A 21541-nucleotide genomic window follows, 5' to 3' on the forward strand; every position below is an offset into this window, starting at 1 on the left:
ACAGTTACATTTTACACTTTCTTTGTTAGCAGCTGTGGACAACTTGTTGTGAGCTGCTGAATGTAACTAATAATGTAATAAATAAATAAATACTGAATTTAACAGGGAAATTACTTACACTAGCTCTCATTAAGCATGACAGTTTGACAGATTTAGTACAATTTCTCTTTTTTAAAAGCTGTACTGGCAAATTGATACAATAGCTTGGTCATAAAATAGGTAGAGGTAACTCCTCACACTCTTGGTGTCACCTTTTCCAGCAACTTCCATCCAGTAGAAGCCTCAACACCAGCAGGTCCATCACTGAAATGAATGCCAGAATGTTTTTCCTCTGGAAAGTGCAGCACACTGTGCAATTTCACACATCATTGAGCTTACACACTGTTACACCTTTGTGTTCATAAAGCATCTCTGGACAATTATACAATGTTCATAATACCATAAATTAGAGGTCGCCGTGCTCATGGAGGTCACCATGTGTTCCTGTTGCAACCACAGTTGATTAGTCAGATTTAATAATTTCTCATTCTTGACTGGCTGAGCACACCTGACTAATTAGCAGTGGGTGGAGCACAGAGAGTTGGAGAACATGCAGGGTAGATGATCCCCAGGAGCAGGGCTGGTGATCTCCATGAGCAGGTCGGTGATCTCCATGAGCATGTAGGTTATCTCCAGGAGCAGGTAGGTGATCTCCAGGTGCAGGTAGGTGATCTCCAGGAGCAGATAGGTGATCTCCATGAGCATGTAGGTTATCTCCAGGAGCAGGTAGGTGATCTCCAGGAGCAGGTAGGTGATCTCCATGAGCATGTAGGTTATCTCCAGGAGCAGGTAGGTGATCTCCAGGAGCAGGTAGGTTATCTCCAGGAGCAGGTAGGTGATCTCCAGGAGCAGGTAGGTGATCTCCATGAGCATGTAGGTTATCTCCAGGAGCAGGTAGGTGATCTCCAGGAGCAGGTAGGTTATCTCCAGGAGCAGGTAGGTGATCTCCAGGAGCAGGTAGGTGATCTCCATGAGCATGTAGGTTATCTCCAGGAGCAGGTAGGTGATCTCCAGGAGCAGGTAGGTTATCTCCAGGAGCAGGTAGGTGATCTCCAGGAGCAGGTAGGTGATCTCCAGGAGCAGGTAGGTGATCTCCAGGAGCAGGCAGGTGATCTCCAGGAGCAGGGTAGGTGATCTCCAGGAGCAGACTTCATGAGCTCTGTTGTAAATGCTTAAATCTACATTCTCACATGTCCATCTGTCTTGACTCCTTCACATTGGCCGCCTCAGATTTATTCTTGTAACTTTAATCACTGTGTTCTTAGTTTGATCTTTTCCTTCACTTAGTGTGGAACTTTCTTTAAATGTATATAAATCGCTGTGTCCTTGTCTATTCTGTTTAGTGTGTCCTATATCACACACATGCACATGCACCAAGACAGCTTCCTCAGATGTGTGACATACTTAGCAAATTAAACTGATACATTTAAAATGTGCAAGAGTCCTATAGTCAGTGGTGGGCACACTTCCGCTAACCCGTTAACCGCTAATTATCGAAGCTAATGTTTTCATTATCGGATAGCTTTTCAGATAATTTTGAAAACCATCAGTAAACTAAGTCTTCGTCTGATAATTTTTAGCCCACTAACATTTATGAAGTCTGACGTCAAAGATTAGAGTGTAGTAGATGGACAAGTCTATCCTCTAAAAACAGAGGAAAGCTAGTTTCAGGAGAAACACCTCTATCCTCTACAGACAAAGAACTGCTCAGAGAAAAGAAAAAAAAAACTGTTTTTTTTTTTTCAACCCCATATTAATTTGCTGGCAATATCACCCAAGTCATCCAGAGACATATAGTTTTAACTTATGCTTAAAATTTTAACCAAACTAATTTCGGACAAGTTATTTTATAAAGTGAAAATATCAGATGTGTTTTAGTTTTAAAGTACTGCACTAATTTTGAAGGTTTTAGTGTGGACATGCTGTGTCCAGTGCATTATGGGTAATCTCAATACAACAGGAGAAATGCATTTGAGACGCTCTGATCAGGCTCCATATGAACAACAGCATTAAACCCTTTGTATGTTGTGCCTATAACTCTCGTGAATGTATTCTCTGGGTTTATAGATGTTGTTATTGTGTTTGTTTTATCCAAAAATGCCAGTTGAAGCTCAGGTTGCTTCTCCATTATTTTCAAATGGAAGCACTGTGAGCTGCAATCGCTTCCTTTTGCTCTTTAACGTCTTGCTTATGTCAAACACTGACTGCTTTTTTTTTCCAGAGTAATATATATACAATGTCTGAAATTCAGTTTGTGTTTATTAAATTCCACGCATCTTAAACGTAGCAGACATGGACGGATTATTTATTTGGAATATTTGTTTTAGCAATTTTTCAGGGTCTCTACTGCCATCTTCTGGCCAGTAGTGTTCATGGCAGTATTTGCCCTAAGTACTGAGCATCTGGGCACCAGTAGTTGCAGTGTTCTGTAGCATCAGGAAGAATATAATATGTGTTTTAGGATATTTGAAATTATCACTTGTGGATAATTTTACCTAGAATACTGGGGGCACCACCTATGACTGAATGATATTATAACAAGCTTATAATATCTATGATTTTAGGGTCAGTCAATAGGAAATATTAAAATCAGTCTCTAATCTTAATCGTAAGTTCTACATGTCAAGTCTGACCCCCTCTGCAAAACATACAAAATCACAGACAACTTCACACGTTTAAGATATTTATTTAACTCAGGCAGGAGTTAAATAACAGGACATATCACAGTAAGCAATCTGGTGATGATGAATTTCACTGAGCAATTATGGTATAATGTTCAGATGATTTGGTTTAGTTGCGGGAGTTTAAGAATTAATTCCGTATTAATCATCAGGGAATTTGCTTTGGTATTTATTAACAAGAGATGGTTAATGACAGTGAATAGAATTAAATAAGCCACTCTGTTTATGTCTGACATCATGTCCCGGTCTTACTTGGATCATGCGCTGTGCAGCTGGTCTCCGTGAGGTCTGATGCTGGGAGCCATCTAGTTCTCAGTTGAGGAACCGTCCGTCCGCACAGCTGTCTCCGGTACCTTGGCAAAGGGAGTCTGCCGGTCACCGCGCCCAGTTTCGTGGGCTACCAGGGGAGCTTTCAGTTGTAATTGCTGTGACTTGCGACATCAGTTCACACTCTGTTGTGGCTTAGCTGACCTGGATGTTTTTATTTCTGCAGCGCTTGTAGTCTGGGATTGTCAGAATAAAGGCTTGAGTGTCTTTATTTTTTTCTATTCGCCAAAACAAAAATTTGTCTTTCGTTGTCATCTTTGGAAGCCGGGTCAAATCAAAAACTCAATACAAAAATAACTGACTTTGTGAGAAAAATGTTCACGATAGGAATTTGGAGTTCACGAAGAAAAAAGTTTTAATTTGAAAAATCATCAAAGGAAGTTAAATGCGCCTGCGCATTTAACTTTACAAAAGTTGAGCAAAAGTTATCTGTAGAACAAGGAAAAAGTAAGCTATTGTTGGTGCGCACAAACAAGAAATAAGTTTACACAGCACGTGGTTGCAATGGATAATAAAAAAATTTGGATGGCTAGGCAGCGTCTCGAGACCCAAGAAGAGAGAGCGTAAGAGAAGAGAGCATAAGAGAAGAGAGTGCAAGAGAGCGATTCCCCGGGGGTGCCTGCTTTTAATGGGGTAAAAGCTCCATCCCCAAGAATTCTGGGTACTGTAGTTTTCTTCTTCGTTCTTTTGTCTAGTTTTATAATAAATGAGCATCTGTTATTCTTAAATTCCCCCTTACAACCCAAGCAAGTCCTGTATTGCAAAACTCTAGTAAATAATGTCCTTAGAACTACCACCACACGATTATATGTGAAAAAAAACACATTGGATAAACTTTCTACAATCTATGATCAGAGCACAAAATACCAGATATATCAATTTCATGCGGGAGGTTAAACAATCAGGTTTGTTTCCTTCTCCTCTTTTTTTTTCTGGTTACAAAACCAAAGTACACTTTTTGAAGGTGGTTAAACTTATAATACTGTACAAGTTAGTTACCTGCCCTTCCCCAATTTGTCCAACAGGGGTCACTCTTGGTTCACGGACTGGAAGGGACTGGGTTTTGGATTTCATTGTACCAGAGAAATTGCAGTGTGCTTCCCAAGTTGATGGTAGTTTGTCTGTGGTATGACCTTTGCTGGAATCTTGCTGTAAAACATAGTTCTGAAACTTTTGGAAGAAAGTATGTTCTTCTGGTGTCTGTGCTTTTTATGAGAAAGGAGTGGTCAACATCTGGTCTGGGATCTGATAAAGAATTCACACTCTTGTGAGGAATGCACTTTGGGGAGTCTTAAATCCTGGAAAGTGTGGGGGTTTATGGCACTGAGCCATCCTGTGTTGGCTTGGAGGGTCTCCCTTTGACACCTGGAGATATACCAGGCCTTGCTGTGTTGGGTTCTTCTTTCTGAAGAAATTTATGTCCTTTGCTTAATGCAAACTTAGGACGTTGAATGTTGGTACAGCCTTCCGCTACAGTTCTATTTATTTTGACCCCGGTTATATCAGACGGTTGTTTAATCACAACTTGACCTTTGGCTTTTGCAAATGCCCTTTTTTTTTAACAAATAATAAAAAATTGCATATTTTACAAAAGCACATTTATATGTTAACACCAGCAGCTGGTCTGCTCTGTGTCAGCCTGATCCCGTCAGATTTCAGGAGCTAAGCAGAGCAGGACCTGGTTAGTACTTGGATGGGAGACCTCTTTGGAATACCAGCGGCTGTGAGTGTTTCTCCAGGTGAAACTAGAGTTGCGTCAGGAAGGGCATCCGGTGTAAAACTTGTGCCAATTACCAGTGCAGATCTGGCTGTATCCACTGTGGCAACCCCGAACAAAACTGGGAGCAGCTGAATGAACAACAACAACATTTATATATAAACACCAACACACACCCCACATTAACATGTTGGTTTTTACATAGAATGAATGAGTCAACCAATCAGTGTTTGCGGAGGCACATTTTGCCCATAATCCCTTTGGCATCTGTCTGTATTTGTTACAAAACTTCAGATTTAGTGCATTATTTAAAATTAAAAGATATATGTTATATTTGAACTTTGTACAAATGACAGAATTGCCATTAATGGAGTTATTCTATCAGTATTTTGATTTATAAATCAAAACCATAAGTCAAAACTGCTTTATTTTCCAAGACTTCTGCCTCACAGCGACACTGCTATATTCTGTTAAGGAATAATGATGTATTTTGTGTGTGTGCGTGCAGCAGTTCCGAGTTGGAAAAAAAAAAACAGCTGTCATCTTTCAAAGCATGGTGACAGCAGCACACCTGCACTGAGCTTCACAAAGACATTTTTATGCTTTTTCTTTCTTTAAAACTCTATCCTCATTAAAAACAACCTAACACCTGTAATGCGTTAACAACAAATACTAACACTTTTGGTCCACTTTTGAAAACATTTTTCATACTACTACTACTACTACTAATAATAATAATAATAATAATAATAATAATAATAATTTCAACAACTAAAACATTTATAAAGAATTTAAATGTAATAAAAATGTTAGAAAGAATTTAATAGTTACATTTATAAACAGTGTGGTTTAGACATTGTAAGTTTTACCAATACAGTGCTGTCAACATTTAAATATGAGGTCAAAAAAGATGTCTTTATTATATTTTTTTAATAAAACAATCATCTATGTTCATTGAAGTCAACAAAGGGTGACTATTATAAATATAAAAAAAGTATTCGTGTTCATTGAAGTCAAGATAGACTGACTTCATTTCATGTTTTACAAAACCTTTTTCTTTCAGGAAGTAGTATTAAAGTTCATCCTAAAATGTCAGGACATACACTGTTTACATTACTGTCAAAACTTCACTTCCAATAAAGTGAGTATTGGCAAAACAGGTGGTGGGGGGTTGTCTGCAGCTGCTGAATGTAACTAATAAAGTAACTAGCAATCTAACTTAGGTACTTTTAAAACTGAGTAATCAATAAAGTCACTAAGTTACTTTTTCAAGGAGTATCAGTAATCAAATTACTTTTTCAAAGTAACTGTGACAACACTGGTTATCATGTTTCAAAAACAGTGTTTTCAGTTTTAGAAGAGTTTATTTCTCGCTACCTTTTACATAATATATGACAAAAAGGTTATATCTACACACAAACGAAAATGTTTGCAGCTAGCTAGACCAGCCAGTGACTCCACAATGCCACTCTACTCTGACTGGCTGTCACCCCTGCACCTCAAAAAAAAAAAAGGAACAGAATGAAACACAGTGTGACTTTTTAACCTCTTAAAATAGTTCAATGTTAGCCATCTTTGAACTTGTCCAAGGTCTACGTCCCAAGGATGCTCCCCGTGAATTTGAAGACCTTGGCAGGAATAGGACTGGACTTATGCTGAGCACAGACAGACAGACGGATGGATGGACAGATGGACACAAGGCCGTCGCAATACCCGATGGCCATATTTTGGCCTTGGTTAAAAAAAATGGATGCATATACAGTGTATCCGGAAAGTATTCACAGCGCTTCACTTTTTCTACATTTTATATTACAGCTTTATTCCAAAATGGATGAAATTCATCTTTTTCCTCAAAATTCTACACACAATACCCCATAATAACAATGTGAAAAAAGTGGGCTTTTTTTAACTTTTGTAAAAAAAAAAAAAAAAAGACAACTAATGAATCACATGTACATAAGTATTGAATGTTTACCCTTTGCCATTCAGCAAATTGAATTTAGGTGCATCCTGTTTCCACTGATCATCCGTGAGATGTGTCTACAGCTTAATTGGAGTCCACCTGGGGTAAATTCAATTGATTGGACATGATTTGGAAAGGTACACACCTGTCTACACAGTTAACAGTGCATGTCACAGCACAAGCCAAACATGAAGTCACAGAGTTGTCAGTTGACCTCTGAAACAGGATTGTCTTGCAGCACAAATTTGGGGAAGGGTACAGAAACATTTCTGTTGCTTTGAAGATCCCAGTAAGCACAGTGGCCTTCATTATCTGTAAATGGAACCGGTTCAGATCCACAAGGACTCTTTCAAGAGCTGATCGCCCATCTAAACTGAGCAATTGGGGAGAAGAGCCTTAGTCAGGGAAGTGACCAAGAACCTGATGCAAGTAGAGTCAGTCACTCTGTCAGAGCTCCAGCATTCCTCTGTGGAGAGAGGAGAACCTTCCAGAAGGACAACCATCTCTGCAGCAAACCACCAATCAGACCTGTATGGTAGAGTGGCCAGACAGAAGCCACTCCTTAATAAAAGACACATAGTAGCCCACCTGGAGTTTGTCAAAAGACACCTGAAGGACTCATGGACCATAAGAAACAAAATTCTCTTGTCTGATGAAACAAAGACTGAACTTTGGTGTGATTGCCAAGAGTCATGTTTGGTGGAAACCGGGCACCATCCCTACAGTGACGCATAGTGGTGGCAGCATCATGCTGTGGGGATGTTTATCAGCAGCAGGAACTGGGAGACTAGTCAGGATTGAGGGGAAGATGAATGCAGCAATGTACAGAGACATCCTGGATGACAACCTACTCCAGAGCGCTCTTGACTTCAGACTCAGATTACTGGAATGCATTTAGATCTCATGTCAGAAATACCGCCTCGGAATTAACAACTTTCAAACTGTACCTAGTGGAACGCAGCTTTTGTAGGCCACTTTGGGTGGGGAAAGAAAAACTAACCACAATATATATATACGAGGTCTATTAGATAAGAAACCGACACTTTTATTTTTTTTTAAACTATATGGATTTGAATGACGTGCGATTACACCAATCATGCTTGAACCCTCGTGCGCATGCGTGAGTTTTTTCACGCATGTCGGTGACGTCATTTCCCTGTGGGCAGGCCTTGAGTGAGATGTGGTCCCGCCCTCTCGGCTGAATTCCTTTGTTTCACACGCTGCTCGAGATGGCGCACGTTGCTTTATCAAAATTTTTTCTGGACCTGTGAGGAATATCCGAGTGGACACTATTCGAGAAATTAAGATGGTTTTTGGTGAAAAGTTTAACGGCTGATGAGAGATTATGGGGTGTTTCTGTCGCTTTAAGGACTTCCCACGGAGCGGGACGTCACGCAGCGCTTCCAGGCGCCGTCGTCGGCCTGTTTCGACCTGAAAACATCCTAATTTAAGGCTTAATTCACCCAGGACATCGTGAGAGAACAGAGAAGATTCAGAAGAGGCCGGCATGAGGACTTTATGCGGACATTCCACTGTTTAAGGACATTTTTTAATGAAAGACATGCGCGCAAATTTGCCGAGTCATTTCCGTGACGACTCGGCGAATCTGTGTGCGCCGCGACAGGAAAAACACCTCCGTGTTGAAAACCATTTGTAAAATTCAGGCGGCTTTTGATGGCTTTCAACAAGTGAGTAACTGAGAAATTTGGGCATGTTCCAACTTGCTCGTTAAGGTTTCCAACGGAGGTGTTTTTCCTGTCGCGACCCCCCGCGGTCGGGTCCGGCCCGACATGCGACTCTGCCCGCACGTTCTTTCATTACAAAATGTTCGTTAACAATGGAATGTCCGAATAAACTCCTCATGCCGACTTCTTCTGAAAGTTCTCTGTTCTCTGACGACTTACTGGGTCAACAGAGCCTGAAATGTGGAAGTTTTCAACTTGAAACGGCGAGACGCTGCTGCCTCGAAGCGCAGATCGCCGTCAGGCGCCGTGGGCCGTCCTTACGGCGACACTACCAGACCAAAATCTCTCATCAGCCGTTAAAATTTTTACCGAAAACCAGCTGAATTTATCGAATGGTGTCCACTCAGTTGTGCCTTACAGTTTTTGAAAAAAATTTGATCAAACAAAGCAGCAGTCTCTGAGCCATTCCTAAACAATGAAAAAATCGACGAGAGGGTGGGCGACTCCTCACTCAAAGACTGCCCACAGGCGAATGACGTAACCGACAGGCGTGAAAAAACTCTCGCATGCCCACGAGGGTTCAAGCATGTCTGATGTAATCACACGTGATTCAAATCCATATGGTTTTTGAAAAAAATAATAAGGTCGGATACTTTTCTAATAGACCTCGTATATATATATATATATATAAGTCAAAAATGGTGGGGAGATGTGTAGCGGGATGAAAGTCCCGGGTCCCAATTGAAAAAAGATGTTCCCGCTAGCTTGGCTAACGGGGAGTTCCCCTTTGGCTGACCTGGTAGAGGAACGGTCTTTTGGTGCGAGCCGCGTGGGTTCGATCCCCCACTGTCGTCCCGGCCACGAAGGTCCTGCTGCTTCAATCTGGCGTCACGAACAGGATGTGGGTCACAGAGTATGCTAACATGCACCTGTGACTTTGGGACAAAGTCAAAAATGGTGGGGAGATGTGTAGCGGGATGAAAGTCCCGGGTCCCAATTGAAAAGACGTTCCCGCTAGCATGGAGTTCCCCTTTGGCTGACCTGGTAGAGGAATGGTCTTTTGGTGCGAGCCGCGTGGGTTCGATCCTCACCGTCGTCCCGGCCATGAAGGTCCTGCTGCTTCATATATATATATATGTATATAAATGGTAGTCAGACTAAATTCCATGTTTGTATTGTCAACTGAATGATTCTGCTCAAAGAGCACACTTACCACAAGCATGAAATTTGGTGTGAACATTATTTGTCTGTCAATTTGTATTAAAAAAGTTCTATGAATAATTCCATTGTGGCGGTTATTTCCTCGTGATTAATTTTGTAAAACAACTTAAAACCATCAAAATCATCTGTCACACTGACATCAGTGAGTGAATGTGAAGCACCACTGTAAAGCATTTTAAGCATCTGCTCCAGATGGAATAACGTTATGTAGTACAGACGCGATCGTCTGATGCACACTCCCGGGCAGACGGTGGCGGTAATGCACTTTTAAGTTTGATGGGGAAAAAAAGGAGGAAGAAGGTGAAAGTCTCTTGGCGGCCGCTATTGGCCGCTGTTGATGCGCAGCAGTATGAAAACAGAGGCGCTTTGACAGGAACAGAGAAGATTTTGTGCTGCTTTATAACAACAACAGGACTAATACGACTGTGTTCTCATATGTCGAGGACATGTTTAGCTGAAAAAGAATCAACTTCGTCTCGCATTACCGTCACCAGTGTAACACCAGGTTGTTTTCCCCTGTGTGTGCCTTAAAGCCCAGTGATCTGTTGTTATCTGCTAATGCTCATAGAAAGTTGCGAGTTAGCTGGCTAGCACGCTAACGTTTCAAGCGAGGAAGCGATACTAATTACTCGCATGTATTGGACTTTTTGTCCCTTTTTTCTCTTAGGTAAAGTTGACGTCGTGTAGCTTAATGGAGCCAGGCATATTTAGTTTTAACGTTATAAGAGTAGGAGCTCTGGCTAAGGCTCTGAAGTAGCATCCGTATAGTTAGCTTCCCAGTTAGCCGCTGTCACTGGAAGAATGAGTAGAAAACATCACATAAAAGGAGCAGAAGTCAGCTGCTGTGTTAAATATGTCTTGTTTGGCTTCAACATCATTTTTTGGGTAAGTGCATTATTTGTGTAATGATAATTTGGAGTAAAGTGGTTGGTAAAGTTAGCGAATTCTGATAATGAGTTGGATACATTAAGTTAGCTTTTGTTCGTGCTATGTGTTACTGATAGTCATTAATGTATTTATATTTGTATATGTATAAGAATTAGTTTGCATGTGATTTACGGTACGTTTTATTGCATTTGTGACAGAGCAAATGTATCATTGTGGCTTCAAGCTTTTTGCCTGAACTCCTCTTTTTTACTTCTAAGGCCCCATTAAAAAAATAGTTTATCATACTTGACATCAGAAAAAAAGTGATAAAGGGGCAGATTTTATTTTTGTTTTTTAATTTATTTTTTCTTAGAAACAGAGAACAGACAATACAGTAAAATGTTGACGTTGGGAAATGAAACTTCCTCTTCTAAGGGGAAGTTTCACTTAGAACTATGACAAAACCAGCCTCACATCTCTGCAATAGTATTTCATTAAAATCCACAAAAATAGGGATGTTATCCAACCACTCCTCTGGGAGGTGGGCTCGACCGAGCGGCCAAAACTACAGAGAAGAAGAAGGGGGTGTGGAAAAATTCACCTTGCAACCGTTGTACTTAGCATCCAACCTACCTCTATTGTCCAGCATACCACATGCATGGTCATCCCGGGGGGGAGCTGACCCCGTACCATGGCGTACCATGGCTTCAGCTTCTTGGCTTTATCGCCAATCTGTATCACGATAAATGGCATCTTCCTTGTGTGACAGCAAGCGACAAGTTCCGGGGCTGTTTTCGGCCATAGCATACTCACCACCTAGCAGATGTACTGGTTCTTGCACCAGCTGTACTGCCGGCAATAAAAGTAGTCAAAAAATAAATAAATTTTAATGCGGGCCGATTTTGGCAGGCAGACGGAGATGCTAAACTGTTGTTTTTTTTTTTAATGGGGCCTTAGCAAACTTTCAATTATTACATCCATTATCAATGTGAAGAGAAACATTTCCTTTCATGAAGTATAACACTATGTAACACAATTTTTGTTCCTGGCTTCTAAGTGTTATATTTCAACTGCTTATGTCTAAAGTCTATGGAAAACTGACTACATTCAGCACAAACTTTGATTTTTTTTTTTTACGTTCTAGAAAGTTCTAAAAGTTTCTTGAAATTTCTAGATAATTCTGGGAACTTCTAGAAAATTCTGGACAGTTCTAGCAGTTCAAGAATATTCTAGAAGACTACTCAGTAGTAGTGAAGGCGAATCTAGAATATTCTTGAAAACAGACAAATTTCAAAATATCATTGTCCTGATCACAGAAGCAAAGTTTCTGTGGAATAACAGCTATTTTATATTTATTTAAGGCATAACAGGTTAGGAAAACACACTGTGTACCCAGGAACAAAACAAAAATAAAAATTTGTTACATAGTGTAATCACTGATGCTTTTTTCCATCAGTTATTTCTGAAATTTTCTAGACACATTATGTATCAACTAAATGTTTCAAGCAGTTTTAAAATTTTATTTTAATGTTGATGATTGCAACCTACAGGTCCAAAAAAATCTAAAAAAGGTATCTCAGAATATTACAATATTTAATAAGAAACGAACAAACAAGGATTTATAAAACAGAAATGTTGAACTTCTGAAAAGTATGTTAATTTATGCACATACCCACACGGTGGGTAAGGTTAGACCTGATTTGGCACAGTATAAATAATTTTGAAGTGGTTGCAGCTGTAACCACTTCAAATTTGGCTATAGTTATGGCAGCTGTAACCATAAATCTTGGGGTAATGCTTATGTCTGCTGCCGTAATTGATCTTTCTGTGACTGTGTTCATTACCAGCTCTTTGTTAGTATCGTGCTAAGTATCCCAGCCTGTCATGCGGGAGATGGGGGTTTGATTCTCCGAAGGGGAGAACAAGACTTTTTGTTTTTCACTCCCTTCATATCAACCAGCATTTCTTGGTTCACTTATTCTTTCAGTTCATGTATCTCTGGAAGATTTAGGTTATTTGGGCTATTAGGGTTGTGGTTAGGATATCACATCACCACTGTAATAACAACCTACCGACACACAGTTACGGTTACTGTAACAATACCCACGGCCTATGAACAAACTAAATTCATTTAAATTGAACTGATGTATTAAATACTTGGTTCAGGCTCCTTTTCAGCCTGTGGCACTGCCGAGGTGTTGTGGAAGCCCAGGTTGCTTTGATAATGGTCCTCATCTTGTCTGTAATGTTGACTCTGGTCTCTGTCATACCCCATAGATTCTCTCTGGAGTTCAACTCAGGCAAGTTGACTGGCCAGTCAATTGCAGCAATAGCCTAGTACTGTCATCAAACCAGTTACTAGTAGTTTTGGCACTGTGGGCAGGTGCCAAGTCTTGCTGGGAAGGAAAAACGGTATCTCCATAAAGCTTGTCAGCTGATATAAGCATCAAGTGCTGTAAAATCTCCTGGTTGACAGCTGTGTTGACATTGGACTTGATAAAGCACAGTGGACCAACACCAGTGGATAATGTGACACTCCAAATCAATACTGACTGTGGAAACTCCACACTGGTCTCCAACTATTGGATTTTGTACTGCTCCACTCTTCATCCAGACTCTGGGACCCTGATTTTCAAATGAAATGCAAAATTTACTTCAATTTGAAAAGAGGAGTTGAAGTGTTCCTGTTCTTTTTTTTTTTTTTTTTTTTTTTTTTTTTTTTTGCTTAGCCCATTTTAAGACATTTCTAACATTGTCTGGTTCAGGAGTGGGTTGGCAAGAGGAATGTGGCATTTCCTAGACACGTCTATGCATGGTGGCTATTGAGGCACTGAATTCAGCCTCAATCTGGTCCTTGTGAAGTTCCCACAAGTTGTTGAGTTGGCTTTGCTTGACAATCTTCTCAAGGCTCCAGTCCTCCCTTTTGCTTGTGCAATCTTTTTTTTTTTTTTCCACGTTTCCTTTCTAGTCAACTTTCCATGAATACAATTTAACACTCTGCAGCCCTCCCAACAATTACTTTTGTGGCTTACCTTCCTTGTGGAGCATGCCACTGATTGTCTTTTGGACACTTGTGAAGTCAGAAGTCTTCTCCGTGATTGTGTTTGTGTGTCTTGAACCAGACCAATAGATTCATTGTGTTTATACTACAGAAAGAGTGAGTTGCTCAGACTTCAAATTAAATATTGTACTATTTTGAGTTTTTTTTTTTTTTGGGGGGGGGGGGGGGGGGTCTTTAGGCCATAATTATTAAAATACAAAAACTTGAAGCATTTATGCAATTTTCACGTTCTGAAATAGCTGACAAAAATATTGAGCTTTTTCACAGTATTCTAATTTTTCAAGATTGACCTGCTTATCTATCTCAATATACAGAGGTACATATGCGGTATAAATTTAGGTCTCTTTGGAATGAATCATTCTAGAATGACTAAAATGATTTTGTAGGGGAATTCATTTATAAGGAAAGTATTAGTCAGAAAATATAAGTCTAATATAGACCCGTATGCCGGTTGATGCTGGAACTTATGGACAGATTCCATAGCCAGTCTGACACAGTTTACTTCCCCAGCTGAAGCCGGTGTTCCAGAATGAACAGGCCTCCCTAAAAATTGGTCCGCCCTGCCTTCACTGTGTATGCGTCATTTGGGACCACAGCAGCACTTCTGAGACGGACTCTCTACACACAGAGCGATCAATGGGAATAATGTGAGTATTAACCATCAGATGACAAAGTAATAGGGGTGTCGGAAAAAATCGATTCACGTCTGAATCGCGATTCTTATTTATTACGATTCTGAATCGATCCAAAATGTCCAAGAATCGATTTTTAAAAAGCATTTTATTAATCATTTCCTTGCTTACTCGCTGCCTGTACTGTTTGTCAGGCAACGGCTTCCGTACTACAGCGTCTTCGCGAGGGGCAGGGGGGGTCCGACATGCTTCAAACATTCGTGAGCTGCAGCTTAGCATGGCAGACAAAGAGCTAATTCAGCCAGCACCGTCTTTGCTGAAGGCAAATGTTTGGGCGCATTTTGGATTTTATTATTTGCTGCTTAAGAAGGAGCTTGAGATGACTTATGCAGTGTGCAAAATCTGCAAAATGAAAGTTAAGTACTTCGGAAACACTTCAAATCCGCAAGCTCACATGCTACGTCATCACCCGGAGCTAAAAGGAGCGGAGCAGCGGTCTCTGCCGACTACTGACCAGCGCTTCGCTAAACTGCCAGTCAACTCCGAACGAGCAAAGCAGATAAGTAAATTTACATCTTTAGAATCACTTGATTAACCTTGTAAAGCTGCATTTTCGTAAACATAAACATTTTTTAAGTAATATAACTATTTCTCAGAGCTCTTTGAATTGAAAATCGATTCTGAATCGAATCGTCACCCCAAGAATCGGAATCGAATTGAATCGTGAGCTGTTGTACGATTCACATCCCTACAAAGTAAAGCCTCTTAAAGCATTCTAAAGTCAGTTTTAAGCAGAAATGAGGCGATAATCACCTCATTTCGCTACTGATGAACCAAAATGACATCAGACGTCTGCTGTGCTGCTGTGGCACTGTGATCAATTCCTCCATCTTTTATGATGAAATACTGCTGAATTTATGTGGAAATGATTGTTGTAGAAAAGCTTCAGATATCTGTTGCTGAGATAGATGATGACTGGGGTGCAGTTTTAAGCAGAAACAAGGTGATAATTAGTGAATCGCTGATGATGCTCAGAAATGACACTGCTGAGCTCCGAAATGATGCATGAGCAGTGAAGACGAGGGGATTGATTTTTAGGGGGGACCATTTGGTTGGCGACACCAGTATCCCTTCACAGCTGGGTGGACTGGGAAGATATCACCTAAGTGTCTTGTCCAAGGGCACATACGGGTAGCATAAGCAGGATTTAAACCCAGTTCTACATATTGGGAGGCTAGCTACTTATCTAATGAGCTACCTGCTGTAGTACTACTTCTGTAAAAAGTAAAAAAGAAAAAAAAATAAGCTTTGAAAAGTGACTTTTAATTTTGCTGTGATTCTTTCTGTACCCAAGATAATTTCATACAAGTAATGATTTTGCTTTTGCAGCCGCAATGTCCGTGCAGCAGAGCGTTTTACAGCAGAGCATTTTGCAAAGAGACAACTCTGTAAAATAGCTTATTATTTCATCCTTTGGAGTTTCAGCTTTGTGTAGTGCTTCCAGTAACATTCTTGCCCAAGAATTTACTATTAACTGGCACAGACAAGTATTGGAGTCTGCATGTTGCTAAGTAGCAACAAACTTTGTATATCCAAGAACCTTTGAATTGGAGTGAATTTAGTGTAAACAGATTTCTCTTGTAGTATAGTCTTAGAAGATGAGAACCGTGACTTTATTTTTTTATTTCATTTATTTGGTTATTTTTAAATGAAGCAATAGAGAAGTAGCCAGGTTACAAGTTTGATTCATTTGTTGTATTTTATGTAGACACAGCCTGCACATACACACACATAATTGTTGCAGGATATTTAATCTAATTTATGACTTTATAGACCCTGCAGCGGGTCTGTAATAAACCGCTTCTGTAATGGCTCCACTTTGAAGCAGTGAACCCACGAATGAGTGCTCCGACCTGCTGCTTTGTTGGTTCATTGCTTCGCTGCTTTTCAGAAGTGGCAAATCTGCTTCTGAACCCCTCTCAAAGCCATTAAAATATGTCAATCATGAGTCACTTTTCCTAGCTGCACTCAAAGATCTAAAACATTTTCTATATCTACAAGACCTATTTCTCTGAAGTATTGTCCACAAATCTGTCTAAATCTGTGTTAGCGAGCACTTCTCCTTTGCCAAGATAATCCATCCCACCTCACAGGTGTGGCATATTACGATGCTGATTAGACAGAATGATTATTGCACAGGTGTGCCTTAGGCAGGCCACAATAAAAGGTCACTCTGAAATGTTCAGTTTTATCACATAGCACAATGCCACAGATGTCACAAGTCTTGAGGGTGCGTGCATTTGGAATGCTGACTGCAGGAATGTCCACCAGAGCTGTTGTCCGTGAATTGAATGTTCATTTCTGTACCATAAGCCATCTCCAAAGGTGTTTCAAAGAATTTGGCAGTACATCCAACCTGCCTCACAACCGCTGACTATGTGTAACCACACCAGTCCTGGACCTCCACATCCAGCATGTCACCTCCAGAATTGTCTGGGACCAGCAGCAATCAGTTTGCAGAAACAAATAATTTCTCCACAAACTGTCAGAAGCCGTCTCAGGGAAGCTCATCTGCATGCTTGTTGTCCTCATTGGGGTCTCGACTTGACTGCAGTTCATCGTTGTAACTGACTTGAGTGGGCAAATGCTCACATTTTATAGCGTCTGGCACAATGGCGGGGCTTTCTCTTCATGAATGAATCCCGATATTGACTGCTCAGAGCAGATGACAGACAACGTGTGTGGCATTGTGTGCGTGAGCAGTTTGCTGATGTCATTGTTGTGGATGGAGCGGCCCATGGTGACGGTGGGATTATGGTATGGGCATGCGTATGTTATGGACACCAAACACAGGTGCATTTTATTGATGGCATTTGAATGCACAGAGATACTGTGTTGAGATCCTGACCCCATTTTGCAAGGATCTGTACACAATTCCTGGAAGCTGAAAACTTCCCAGTTCTTGCATGGCCAGCATACTCACCGGACATGTTGCCCATTGAGCATGTTTTGGGATGCTCTGGATCGGCATATATGACAGCGTGTTCCAGTTCCTACCAATATCCAGCAGTTTCGCACAGCCATTGAAGAGGAGTGGACCAACATTCCACAGGCCACAATCAACAACTTGATCAACTCGATATGAAGGAGATGTGTTGCACAGCATGAGACATATGGTGCTCACACCAGATACTGACTGCTTTCCTGACCACCCCAACCCCCCACACTCCCTAATAAAGCAAAATTGCTCATTTCAGAGTGGCCTTTTATTGTGGCCAGCCTAAGGCACACAGGTGCAATAATCATGCTGTCTAATCAGCATCTTGCAGGGCTGTGAAAACTCAGCGGATCCGAGGAATTCCACGGATTTCATCATTGGGGGGGGGGGGGGGTAGTGGTGTACTCTGTAATTGTGATTGTCACTGAGTTTTTAAAATGCTTATCGCAAAGCGTTTCCTTTTTTTACGACATCGTGCAAGTTTTATAAGTCCACGGACACTGATGTATCAGTGTGTTACAGATACACAAATCTTTGTCCTCGGATCCGCGTAACTTCACGGAGGAAAAATGCCACTCAAAGCGTAGCTGTTGCGACAGTTGTCGTAAAGTGGGACTGGTTGGTTGCTGTGGCGACGCTGTGTGGCTCCTGCAAGACATTGAAGCTAAACGTGGCATGTGGACATCGTAAACTTTTAGAGATCTCAAGTTTTTAAAAGAAGAATTTTGCAGCATGTTTGTTTCATGGAGCGACATCAGACAGAGCGAAGATGGCGAGAAAGACGGTTTGAAAAAGTTTGATGTCGCTGGCTTCACGAACACACCTGAAAGATAAACAGAAAAAGCGAACTGTGCCATCAAGAAATACGGTAATAATTTTTCTCTCCCTGGAAAATAGTGATTGTGCTGCTCAAACAGGATTTTAGGCAACATTTTGTGACTTTTTTATTATTAATCTAGACTTTCTTTCATTGGAAAAAAGACATTATGGCTTTGAATGGATTTGCATGAATTTACACAAGAATGTAAATGAGTTTTTATTAAGAGACGTTTTTCATGGGAAAAAGGACACTGTGGATTTACAGGAATTTAACTAACAATATGTGACTTTTTTACTATAAGGTATGTTATTGATATTTTATAGGGGTGCCGGAAAAAATCGATTCACGTCCGAATCACGATTCTTATTTATTACGATTCTAAATCGATTCAAAATGTCCAAGAATCGATTTTTAAAAAGCATTTTTTTAAACATTTTCTTGCTTACTCGCTGCATGTACTGTGTGTCAGGCAACGGCCTCCGTACTACAGCATACCCACGAGGGGAGGGTCCGGTGTGCTTCAAACATTCGTGAGCTGCAGCTTAGCATGGCGGACGAAAAGCTAATTCATCCAGCACTGTCTTTGCTGAAGGCAAATATTTGGGCGCATTTTGGATTGTATTATTTGCTGCGTAAGAAGGAGCTTGACATGACTTATGCAGTGTGCAAAATCTGCAAAATGAAAGTCAGGTACTTCAGAAACACTTCAAATCTGCAAGCCCACATGCTACGCCATCACCCGGAGCTAAAAGAAGGGGAGCAGCGATATCTGCCGACTACTGACCAGCGCTTCGCTTAAACTGCCAGCCAACTCTGAACGAACAAAGCAGATAAGTAAATATACATCTAGAATCACTTGATTAACCTTGTAAAGCTGCATTTTTTTAAACATACACATTTTTTAAGTAATATAACTATTTCTCAGAGCTCTTTGAATCGAAAATCGATTCTGAATCGAATCGTCACCCCAAGAATTGGAATCAAATTGAATCGTGAGTTGTTGTACGATTCACATCCCTAATATTTTACCCTGATTTTCATAATATTCTACAAGTTTTAGCTGTTATTTTTGAAATGTTTAACAGTCTTTTCAGTCTTCATGAATTTCATGTAGTTTAACTGTTCTGGGTTAATGCATTATTTGGTTTACAATTAAAAGTAAAATTATTCCAGGTCCTACTTCATACATCATATTCTGTTCAACATTATCATTGACAGTTCATATGAAATCTAGGATCATTTAAATATGCACTTCTTTTGAGATTTTTTTTCTTCCAGGAGATGCTGAAAATGTGTCATTAGATACAAATTAGTTTGGTTTCTGGGGCCGCGCAGGCCCTAAACCCTGGCTCGCCCCCCCTGCAAATTTTCCTCGGATTTCACAATTTTCATTTCACAGCCCTGATCTTGATATGCCACACCTGTGAGGTGGGATGGATTATCTCAGCAAAGGTGAAGTGCTCACTAACACAGATTTAGACAGATTTGTGAACAACTTTTCAGAGAAATAGGTCTTTTGTGTATATAGAAAATGTTTTAGATTTTTGAGTTCAGTTCTTGAAAAATGGGAGCAGAAACAAAAGTGTTGTATTTATATTTTTGTTCAGTGTATAATATTGTGAGGGTTTGCATTTGAAGTTTTGGCCACTGAGTCCTGGGACACATTAGGTATTGAAAATCTAAGTCCCAAGCCCAGCACTAAGTCCCACCACCTTAAGGCAGCAAAACATTCTCAAAAAGTAAGTCCCTTCGGCTGCTCCCTTGTTTGCACTCGGGGTCGCCACAGCAAATTCAAGGTGGATCTGCATGTTGATTTGGCACAGGTTTTACGCCGGATGCCCTTCCTGACGCAACTCCACATTACATGGAGAAATGTGGCAGGGGTGGGATTTGAACCCAGAACCTTCCGAACTGAAACCAAGCACATTAACCACTTGGCCACCACCCCTGCTCAAAACATTCTCAAAATGAGTGCTAAATTCAGTCCATAGAGCTGCTAATTTCAGGAGCTTCTCAAGTGTGGGGCAGTGTAAGTGAAAGCAAACTGTGTCTAAGATTATGTAGCAATGTAAACAAAAGTAAATCCACACTGCTGTGGGGGTGCAGGTCTTTTGAAATGAAACAGGTGTTGGGCCTGTTTATTCTTTTTGCACGTCCAGAATATACTGGAAATTAGTTAAATTGAAGCAGAATAAAATAATTGTAAGATGTGTAATGTTTTTTGCCTATTGTAAGAGCCACAGCTTGAGTCAGTTTAATTGAAATATGACGCACACTTAATAGTTCATGATTTTGTTATTTCATGTCATTTGTTTTTATGTCTTGGATGTAAATAAGGTTTAAAATGTTAAAAACACATTAATACTGGATGGATGTAGCATTTCCTGCTATGTTAAAAAAATCTACACACTATCTTTAATGTGAGAGTTGCATCAGACACTTTCCAACCATGAGGCAGTGTAACTGTGAACTTTTTTTTCATTAAATGTTTTGTCTTTTGTGTCAGATGTATTTACTCTGCAGCACATTTATTATTAATTTATTTTTTCAGTAATCGTCATCATCTTAGACGTAGTCATTAAACACAAACAAGGTTCTATACGCTTTGGCTTTTAGATTCCTAGTTTATAAGAATATAATGCAGTGCTAACATGCCCTCAGCCATATTAATTATATAGATATAATTAAATATGCATTTATTATTTACATTAATTCTTAAGATCCTATTGTCTTATTTACAATTTGTACATGTTCAGTCAAGCCCTTTATTTTGTCACATGATAATTTCACAAGGACCACAACCTAAATTTGCGTTTATGCTTTGTGTTATCCATGTATGATTGATATATTAACCTCTGCATGTTTATATTGATGTTGCAGAATAAACTCAATCAATCAAACAATATTTTATGTACCTTTTAACAGCGTCTGCAGGAGGGCATGCGTGTGCGCATACATCAGTTTTTGAGAAGAGCGGAAGTTAGCTTTGACCATGTGTGATGCGCGAGATGTCTTGTAAATCACTCCAGAGGTGTTATCAGGTTACAAAAACAAGGTTTTCAATTTTCAAAGTGTTTATTTCTGGCTCACTTTTACATAATATGTGAGAAACATGTTATATTTACTCAGAAACACAGCAGAATTAGCAACCAGAGAGAGTCGTCAGTGGCACCACGTCACCACGCTGACGTCTGCGGGATGACTTGTAAATCATTCCAGAGGTGTTATCAGGTTACAAAAATGGCATTTCCGGTTTTAGAAGTGTTTATTTCTCACTAGCTTTCTCATAATATATGAGAAAGATGTTAGATTTATCCAGAAACACAGCGGCCAGCCAGTGATGTCCCGCTGCCTCTCTACTCTGATTGACTGTCACCCTCCACCCCCAAAAAAGCATATTTTCAGGATTCATAACATAAAAATCGGAAACATAATGTGTTCTTTTGACCTCTTAAAATTGGTCAAGGTTAGCCATCTTTGACGTTGTCCAAGGTCTATGTCACAAGAATGTTCCCTGTGAATTTGAAGAC

The 21541-nt window shown here is 40.2% G+C and overlaps 1 protein-coding gene across 1 annotated transcript in view; it reads left to right on the forward strand.

The window, feature by feature from the left end:
• Positions 1-9980: 9980 nt before the first annotated feature.
• The window catches only part of tspan17 (tetraspanin 17), a 61524-nt gene continuing 49963 nt past the window's right edge, over positions 9981-21541 (forward strand). The window contains exon 1 of the mRNA XM_034181505.1: positions 9981-10518. Within this exon, the coding sequence (XP_034037396.1) occupies positions 10435-10518 (84 nt within the window). The 5' untranslated portion in view covers positions 9981-10434. The remainder of the gene's footprint in view (positions 10519-21541) is intronic.

The sequence above is a fragment of the Thalassophryne amazonica genome, chromosome 11 (assembly GCF_902500255.1).
Source record: "Thalassophryne amazonica chromosome 11, fThaAma1.1, whole genome shotgun sequence".
Taxonomy (NCBI): Eukaryota; Metazoa; Chordata; class Actinopteri; order Batrachoidiformes; family Batrachoididae; genus Thalassophryne; species Thalassophryne amazonica.